At 39.3% G+C, this 9945-nt stretch overlaps 2 protein-coding genes across 2 annotated transcripts; both read right to left on the reverse strand.

Annotated features, from left to right (window-relative positions):
• Positions 1-7555: 7555 nt before the first annotated feature.
• LOC112004389 (zinc finger BED domain-containing protein RICESLEEPER 2-like) lies at positions 7556-8356 on the reverse strand. The gene has a single exon (XM_024036633.1). The coding sequence runs from the start codon at positions 8354-8356 to the stop codon at positions 7556-7558; it is 801 nt and encodes a 266-aa protein (XP_023892401.1).
• Positions 8357-8373: 17 nt separating this feature from the next.
• On the reverse strand, positions 8374-8988 carry LOC112004388 (zinc finger BED domain-containing protein DAYSLEEPER-like). Its single transcript, XM_024036631.1, has one exon. The coding sequence runs from the start codon at positions 8986-8988 to the stop codon at positions 8374-8376; it is 615 nt and encodes a 204-aa protein (XP_023892399.1).
• Between the last annotated feature and the right edge of the window lie 957 nt (positions 8989-9945).

The raw sequence follows: 9945 nt of genomic DNA on the forward strand, positions 1-9945 counted from the left end.
TAAGCTAATCATTGCTCGAGTCGATTCCAGTTCAGAAGAAGAAGTAATGGATCTAAAGCAGAGACCCAGTTTAAAGGGTCTAATGGTGAATAGGAATAAGGGACAAACTTCAAAAGATGTCCCCAAGTCGTAAGTTCCTCTCAGTCTCCTTCCTCCTCCCCCGCACCCCACTGACCTTTGACTGCAAGCCAACTTGAATCTGAGGAAGAAGAGGCTAGTTGAGGACCTAGAGGAGGGCGAGGTTGGCCCTCAAAAGGGGGCTAAACAACAGAAGAAGGCTAAAAACCCCAAGGACAAGAGAGCCAAGTCCGTGGAGAGTCGGGATAAGGTTGAAGTGCGATGAGGGCTGTGCACCTGGTCTCCTCGGCTAGAGATGAATGGTGCTCCCGTTCCTTGGGATGCCACGATTTAGGAGTCTTAGAGAGGGCATGCCACCTACCTTGTTGAGGCCTTAGAGCAACCCATCCTCCTTCCCCGAGACATGGAGGGTCTCAGGCATACCAGGCAACCAGACCTCTTCATGTCATTGAAAATGGACATTGTAATGGTAAGTTAATCAACATCTTCTTTCTTTAAATACTAAGCTTGCATGTTTATTCATATATGTATATATTTTTATAACCCTTTTACCATTTTTATGCAGGTTACCCAATAAATATATGTGGCTGAGGAGTGGGTCAGGAATGCCCATGACGAGGTTAAGGCTGAGGCCCACTCCCGTTTTGAGGTGGAGAAGACTCTAGGAGCCTTGAAAGAGGAGCACGTAGATCTGTTCGAGAAGCTGAAGGAAGTGGAAAAGGCTCGCATAAGCGCCGAGGTGGGTTTAAAGACTGCAGAGAGGCAGGACAAAGATCAGCGCTAAAAATTGCACATAATTGAGATAAACTTGGCCACCCAAAAACAAACCGTTTTGGATTTTAAGGCGAAGTTGCAGAAAGCCAAGGATGCAGTTCGAGTGGCCAGGAAAGCCGCTGAGGCCGTGGAGAATACATCCTATGAATGTGGGGTGCGGGACACAGAGACCCGACTGGTAAAGGAGGTAGCCGTAGAGTGCAGGGACTACTGCATCGAGTCATGGGGAGTAGCCATGGACCAGGTGGGAGTCCCCGTGGACTTTGAGCTGAGGGAGGCTGAGAATGTCTTCTTCCCAGAGGATATTCGAGAAATTCCAGATGAAGGCCAAGCTTCCCCTCCTGGTGATGGAGTTTCAAAAGGGGCTGAAGTGGGTGAGGCTCAGCCACAGATGAAGGCTAAGCCCTCTGAGGATGCCCTCACAATCAAGGATGCGTTCTCCTAGGCCAAGGATGCGGAGGCTAAGTCTAAGGCTGGTGATGTCCACTCTGAGGCTGCTGATCCCAAGAAAGACCCTCCCCAAGCCAAAGCCTAAAATTCCAAATATAGGATTTTTTTTTTGTAAGATTTTTTTATAATGGCGTTCTGCTCTCAGACAATGTATCCCTTTTTTGTTTAATGAAAAAAGTTTTTCTTTTTATCTCTCGTACTTTTGCTTTTATGCACTTTGAAACTTATTACTGTTATAAATAATATTGAACTATTGCTGTTTGTCTCTAGTGAAACCTAACAATGACATATTGCCCATACTTTGAGTGGTTGGATCTAGTGTAGATAGATACATACTTCGTAAAAAGTAAAAAAAAAAAAAGAAAAGAAAAAAGAAGAAGGAAATATTCTTCATTTTGCCCCACACTTGGATAAATAATTAAGGACTTCAACTTAACTGAAAGCAATTAATCCGAGGAGTAGAGTATAACCCTGGAACTGTTTTGACACTTAGTGAAAGACCAATAGATAATGTAGCGTAAATTTTTCCAAGTACGTAACCCAGGGGATCAGTTGTGACTAGGATTCTGTTTAGCACTTAGAAATATGTCACAGTGTTGTTTTCCCCAAAGCACCTGGTCCGAGAACCTAGGTATGACTAAGGTTTTGTTTAAGCACTTATAAAGATGTCATAGAGTGTTAATTTCTCCAAAGCATCTGGTTCAAGGACCTAGGTATGACTAAGGTTTTGTTTAAGCACTTATAAAGATGTCATAGAGTGTTAATTTCTCCAAAGCATCTGGTTCAAGGACCTAGGCATGACTAAGGGTTTTGTTTAATCACTTATAAAGATGTCATAGAGTGTTAATTTTCCTAAAGCATCTGGTCCAAGAACCTAGGCATGCTTAAGGTTCTGTTTAATTACTTATAAGGATGTCATAGAGTGTTAATTTCTCCAAAGTATTTGGTCTGAGGATCTAGGCATGATTAAGGTTCTGTTTAATCGTTTATAAAGATGTCATAGAGTGTTAATTTTTCCAAAGCATTTGGTCCAATAACCTAGGCATGACTAAGGTTTTGTTTAATGACTTATAAAGAAAGAATAGAGTGTTAATTTCTCCAAAGCATCTAGTCCAAGAACCCAGGCATAACTAAGGTTCTGTTTAATCACTTATAAAGAAAGAATAACAGAAAGTACAAAGCCTTTATATAACAACTAGACATATTTGATAATTTTTTTTTTATTAATAATAATACATTTTCAGGTTGTTTACATTCCAAGGGCTTGGTATTGCACGCTTATCTAAGTCTTTCAGAAAATACGCTCCTATACCAGCCACCAAGGTGATGCGATATGGTCCTTCCTGATTGGACCCTAACTTTCCTCACACTGGGTTTTTTGCAGTGCCTAGGACATTTCTCAATACTAAGTCACCAGGCACTAACGTCCTCAACTTTACATTGACATCATTAACTGAACCCTTGCATTTTCTCTTCTCTCCTCAATAAAGTCCAAGCTCTTTTCTAACAACTCATTGTTATTGCTCGGGTCAAATAAGCTGGTCCTTAACATTGGAAAGCCAGTCTCTAGAGGAATAATAACCTCAGCCCATAAGTCATTGAAAATGGGGTTTCCTTAGTTGACCTGCGAGGTGTGGTTCGATATGTCCAGAGGACATGTGACAGCTTTTTTACCCACTTTTCCTTTGCATCATCCAACCTCTTTTTGAGTCCATTCATTATGATCTTGTTAACAGTCTCGGCTTGTCTATTCCTTTAGGGATAAGCTAGGGTAGAGTATCTATTTGTAATTCCCAAGTCATAATAGTATCTCCTGAAAGATTTGCTATCAAACTAAAGACCATTGTTCGAAATGAAGGTATAAGGGACCCCAAACCGTGTGACAATATTTTTTCAAACAATTTTGTTGCGTCCACATCTCTAATATTTACTAAAGGCTCAGCTTCTATCCATTTAGTGAAGTAGTCTGTGCCAACCAGCAAATATCTCTTGTTCCCTACTACCTTGGGGAAAAGGCTCATAATATCCAAGCCCCATTGAGTGATTGGTCAGGGGCTAGACAGAAGATTGAGGACTCCTCCTAGTTGGTGTATGTTTGGTGCGAATCTTTGACACTGGTCACACTTTCTTACATATTCTTGTGCTTCTTTTTGCATATTGAGCCGCCAATAATCTTGAGTGATGACTCTGTGCGATAGGGATCTTCCTCCAATGTGGTTTCTACAAATCCCTTCATGTAACTCCTCAAGGAGTAGCTTTGTTACTTCGGAGTATATGTATAACAAGTATAACCCAAAAAAAGAGCGTTTGTACAATTTCTGATCCTTAGACAGCCAAAACCGATGAGCTTTTCTTCGTACCTTGTCAACTTTTGCCCTCTCCTCAAGTAGGATATCCTCTCTCAGAAACAGTACTATGGGGTCCATCCAGCTAAGCCCCACTTTAAAGTGGTCAACATGAATCACCTTTCTGTTCACCTTAGTGGGCTTGCATAAGTCTTCCATAAGGATGACTCAGGGTAAGTTTTGCGCCGAGGAGGTTGCAAGTATGGCTAGGGAATCAGCATGTGTGTTTCCACTTCTAGAGACATGTAACAGGTTGAAAGATTCAAAACTTGACTGCAAATGTCTAACCTGACTTAAGTACCCTTACATTCTCTCATCTTTGGCTTCGAACTCCCCTTTTACCTAGTCGACGACCAATCTTGAGTCAGAGAATACCTCTACAACCTTTTCGCCTATTTTTTGAACTATGGTCATTCCCATAAGCAGAGTCTCATATTTGGCTTCATTGTTTATAGCCGAGAATCCCAATTTTAATGATTTCTCAATGGTGATTTTCTCAGGTGAGACCAAAACTAGCCCCACTTTGGACCCCTTCTGATTTGTTCCACCATCAACGTACACTTTTAAGGATAAGAGACCTTGTTGGGAGATCATGCCAACCGATTTTTCATCCATGTTTTGATTCTCTACTTCTACTTCTAATGGGGATTCAGCAAATTCGGCTACCATATCCATGAGAATTTGACCCTTGACAGAGGTGCGAGGCATGTATTTGATGTCAAAAGCCTTTAGGATCATGCCCCATTTAGCAATCCTCCTGTGTAATCAACACTTCGGAGCAAAGCTCGGAGTAGGAGCTGAGTTAGGATGATTACTGTGTGTGCCTGGAAGTAATAGGGGAGTTTACGTGTGGCATGTACTACCGCCAAAATGGTTTTTTCTAATGGTAGATAGCAGATCTCGGCCTTATGCAATAACTTGCTCACATAATAAACTGGTCTTTGTATGCCGCTATCGACTCGTATCAAGACTAAGCTTACAACATGAGGGGCTGAGAGAGATAATCCTTAAGCTGTTGGAAGGCTAAGGCACATTTCTTGGTCCACTGAAATCTCTTCTATTTGTTCATCAATAGGAAGAAGGGTCTACACCCATCTATTGATCAAGAGATAAATCGATTCAAAGTAGCAGTCATTCCAGTCAGCTTCTGGACTTCCTTAGGATTCTGAGGTGGTTATAAACCATTGCTTGCCTTAATCTGATCGGGATTAACTTCAATCCCACGATGAGTAACCATGTAACCTAGAAATTTGCCCGATCCCACACCAAAAAAGCATTTGGAAGCGTTAAGGCGCAACTTGTACTTCCTCAAAATTTCAAAAATGTTCTCGAGATCTCCTACATGCTCAGACACTAACTTACTCTTCATCACCATGTTGTCTATGTAGAACTCGATACTCTTGCCCAACTGTGGTTCAAACATTCTATAGGTAGATTCAGCATTTTTCAAATCGAATGGCATCACTTTGTAGTGGTAGTTCTCAACAGGGGTGATGAAAGCAGTCTTTTCTTGATCGTCCGGAGCTAGTGGTATTTAGTGGTACCCTTGAAAGGCATCCAGGAAGCTCATCTGAGAATGGCCTACAGTTGTATCCACCAGCTGGGATATTCTAGGCATAGGGAAAGGATCTTTTAGGCAAGTCTTGTTTAGATCTGTGAAGTCTACACACACTCACCATTTCCTACTCTTTTTTTTTTTACCACCACAGTATTGGCCAGCCATTTAGGGTAGAATATCTTTTTGATAGCCCTTGCCTGCTTTAATTTCATCACCGTCTTTGACAGCATCAGAGTGATCCTTGGATGAGCGTTGAGGTGGTTGCTTTTTGAGGTTGACGGAGGGATTAACATTTAAATGATGACAGATGAAGCTCGAATCCACCCTCGGGGCCTTGTAAGCATTCTATGCGAACATGTCAACATTTTTTCTAAGAAACTCTATCAGCTTTTCCTTCTTTGGAGTAGGTAGCTGAGCCCTGACCTAAAATAATTTCTTCGAATCATCACCAACAACGACCGTTTCCAAATCCTCACATTTTGCCTCTGTGGCCGATTCGTTGATAGGCAACACCGGAGCTCTTAATTGCTATAAGCCTCCTATAGTAGAGGCCGAGGACTTAGTTTCAGGCTGATGTAAGATGGCAGCCACCAGGCACTGCCTGGCTGTGGATTGATTTCTCAGGATCGCCTTAACTTGGCACTTAGACGGATATTTCACCTTCTAGTGTAGAGTAAAAGAAACAACTCCTAGGGTATGAAGCTAAGGTCTGGCCACAATGGCTGTGTAGGGTGAATAAGCGTCCACTGCAATGAAATCCACCTCCACCACTTCTAAACTAGTTTGTACAGGTAGTTTAATCTGACTCTTCGGAATGACAACCTTTCCATCAAAACTTACTAAGGGTGAATTATAGGTTGTTAGGTCCTCGGGTCTCAAATTTAGCCCCTTGTACATAGGGGTTGTACATAGGGGTGTGCATAGGTCGGGTTGAGGGAATTTTTTGACCCAACCTACCATGGTGGGTAAAAAAAAATTCAACCCAACCCAACTCATCACATAAGTCCAACCCAACCCAACCCAACCCACATGGGTCAGGTTGAATCCATGAGTTGGACAATTTTTTTTATTGCTATTATTATTAAATTGAACAAAAAAAAATATATATATATATATATCACACTTACCACTGAGTTGATAAAAAAACTCAGTTGTAAACAAAATACATCTAAATATCCAACTGAATTGATAAATAAAATATAAATGAACTAGTATCCTAATTCACTTATAAACAAAATATTCATGAGTTCCTAACTCAATTATAAACAAAATATATCTAACTGAGTTAATAAATAAAATATATATGAACTATTGAACTAGGGTCTCAAGTTCTTGACTCAGTTATAAACAAAATATATGTAATTGAGTCAGTAAACAAAATATACAGAATTAATATACCAAGTTCCTAACTCAGTTATAAACAAAATATATCAAATTGAGTTTATAAACAAAATATACAGAACTAGTTCTATGAGGGGATTTCAAAATATACTAGTCCCACTAAGAACCAAAATATCCAAGCTATCTAGCATTCCAATTTCCATCTAATCTTCCTCTTCCACTGTTATGGTGCTTTGAGATGTAAACTCTAAAACAAATCAAAAAAAAAAAAAAAAAAAAAAGACAATAAATATACAGTGAAATTTCAGAACCCAAAAGGCTTATATAACAACTAAAAAATTACAATCATAAAAAATTACTTTGTTGAAAAATTACCTGACTCAAGACCCTCATAGGATTCAACTTCTTCCATTGATTGTTGAAGATCAGTTATATCAGTCGCTCTTAACCAATTCTGAGCACAAATAAACATTTCAATTGTGTTAGGCAACAAAGAGCTTCGAAATCGATCCAACACACGACCTCCAGTACTAAATGCAGACTCAGAGGCAACTGTAGAGAGAGGAATGGCTAACACATCACGAGCTACTTTTGAGAGAAGCCGATATTTTGAGGAATTCACCTTCCACCAGTTCAAAATACAAAAATTAGGAGAATCTTCTTCCACACAATCAGCCAAATATCTTTCCACCTCTGATTTGCTTTCCAAACTATCCCCTGCCAAATGCATCTTATAAATAGATTTCACCAATGCATGGAGATCTTGCATAGGTCTAGTCTCAACATTGTTTGAAGAAGAGCCATCTTGACCTTGCCCATTTGAATACCCATCACAGTTACAATAGTGCTCATGCATACGAACAAGAGCCTTTTTCACCTTTCTTGTCATGTTCTCTGCCACTGCTCCTGGATTCCATTTGGTAAACCAAAAATTTACAAACCTCAACTTGTACCTTGGGTCTAGTACAATAGCAACAAACATCATCAAATTAAGCTTCTCAATGTCACCCTAATACTTATCAAATTTCTCATGCATATCCCTTGCCATCATACTCAAAAGAGGATCTTCACTTTCACACAAGTTTGTCAATTTAGTCTTCATCACACAAAGTTCATGAAAAAATACATTAGATGTGACATATAGAGAACCAGAAAATCGTAATGTAACTTCATAAAACAACTTCAAAAATTTCACAAACACCTTCACATTATCCCAATTCTCAAAATCAGGTGGTCCTAATATTTTTTTCCCACTCCCATCATCCAAGAAGTAACGAATATATTGTGCATCATTAACACGTAATCTTTCAAATGTCCTTTGAAATTTTTCTGCATTCTCTAGCATCATGTAGGTCGAGTTCCTTCTAGTTGGAACATCAAGACATACACAACCCTTGCTAGCAATCTTTACTTTTTCCACACATGCTTTGAACTTATCATACCTAGATGGAGAGGACCTCACATACCTTACTGCATTACGAACTTTGACAATTGACTCATGAAGGCTTTTCAAACCTTCCATCATAATAAGGTTCACAATGTGTGCACAACATCTCATGTGCATAAACTCACCACCTAAGATAGAAGCACCCCACTCTTTAGTTATCCTATCCAAGTAGGTTACAGTCCCACTGTTAGAGGCTGCATTGTCAACTGTGAGGGTGAAAATTTTATCAATGCCCCAACTAAGCAACAATGACTCCACCACCTTTCCAATGGTTTCACCTTTATGATTAGGGACTTGACTAAAATTTAAAATCCTTTTGTGATATTGCCAATCATCATCAATGAAATGAGCAGTAAGGCACATGTAATTAATATTTTGGATTAAAGTCTAAGTGTCAGTGTCAACCTATCCCTCTCTATTGAATAAATTCTTATGCAATCTCTTGCAACAGTAGTGCAAGTTGGGACAGTGAACCTAGGCTGCAACACATTACTATAGTACCTAAACCCTTCATACTCAACAAATTTAAATGGCAATTCATCCATAATAATCATCCTAGCGAGTGCTTCCCTACACATGCTCTCATTGTAGCTTACAGCAATATGACTATTACTATTAGCACCCTCCGCATCATTACTCTTTTTAGGTCTGAAAGCTAAAGTCATTTGAGTGTTATCCACCTTCTTATTCTTACCATAAGGATATTTTTTACACCGAGCTTCCAAATGAGTTCTTAAGTTAATAGTGCTGTAAGTTTTTGACCCAGCAGCATAAGTTTTGCCATAATACTTACATTCAGCTCTCTCACCTTCTAATAAGATAAAGTGACCCCATACATATGATGTTTGGTTAGGTTTTTTTATACCTTCTGCTTCTATAGGAGGGAGATTTGAGGTAGCAGCACTAATGTCTGTTGCCTCCATTTGAGGAGCCTCATTTGTGGGAGTGGGTGCCACAGGAACCTCATTTGTGCCGCATTGAGTTTCAGATGACATCTATAAATATAAATATATATATATATATATATATATTTTTAAAAAAACCCAAAGATTAGTATAATGTAACTCCTTAATGACTAAACAACAATAGTAAAAACAATAGAGAGAGGGCCAGACAAAGACAAACCTGTAAAGCAAGATAAAGAGAAAGGGACACAGCAAGTCGATAAGAGAAAATATTGTAGAGTAAGAAATACATCTGTAGGTTGAGACAAAGAAAAAACATTTAAAAATCAACCAAAAGAAAACTAAGAAATCAACAAAGCAAAAGCTAAACATTGATCCACCACAGAAAGAGAGATAAACAGATAGAGTGAGTGAGAGATGGAAAACATTGAGAAACTTTACCTAACACCGGAAGAGATAGCTACCACCGGAAAGATAGAACCATCGCCAAGGTGGTGATGATAGCTGGTGGACGGCAGTGGCTCAGTAGAGGGAGAGAGTGTTAGTTCAAAATTCAAATGAGAGTGAAGTGTGACTCTCTGAGAAACTGAGAGAGGAGGGAAAGAGAGAGGCGGCACTTTAGGTTTTTCATTTGTGTGATTGTGAAATAATAGATGTTATATATGATAGGAGAAAACCAAAAAGTGCTGGACAGCTGGTTAGGAACCGAACTGCTTTACAGTTTACAGGCTGATTTTTTGTTAAGGAATTGAAATGGAACTAAACACTTTCTAGGCATAGTCACCACCTAAGTCTTTTTACTAGACTTTTAAATATTTTAATATTTTTCTCCAAAGTACAAGTTGCCGTTGTACACGTTTGTGGCTGGGAAGCATCCCACTTTTTTCAATGCGATGAGTTATCAACTTATCATGTCAAATTGTCAATTTACAGAAGTTATCGGAAGTCAGAAGCCAGAACTCATTTGAATTGCAGCTATAGTTTACACGTTACATAAAGCATTTCACTTTATTTTAGTGTAGTACAACTGGTTTTTTTTTTTTTTTT

This window comes from Quercus suber, unplaced genomic scaffold (genome assembly GCF_002906115.3).
Source record: "Quercus suber isolate HL8 unplaced genomic scaffold, Cork oak 2.0 scaffold_577, whole genome shotgun sequence".
Lineage (NCBI taxonomy): Eukaryota > Viridiplantae > Streptophyta > Magnoliopsida > Fagales > Fagaceae > Quercus > Quercus suber.

Excerpts from the sequence above, each read along its gene's own strand:
- LOC112004388 (XM_024036631.1), bottom strand. The coding sequence starts at position 8,988 with ATGTCATCTGAAACTCAATGCGGCACAAATGAGGTTCCTGTGGCACCC.
- LOC112004389 (XM_024036633.1), bottom strand. The coding sequence starts at position 8,356 with ATGTGCCTTACTGCTCATTTCATTGATGATGATTGGCAATATCACAAA.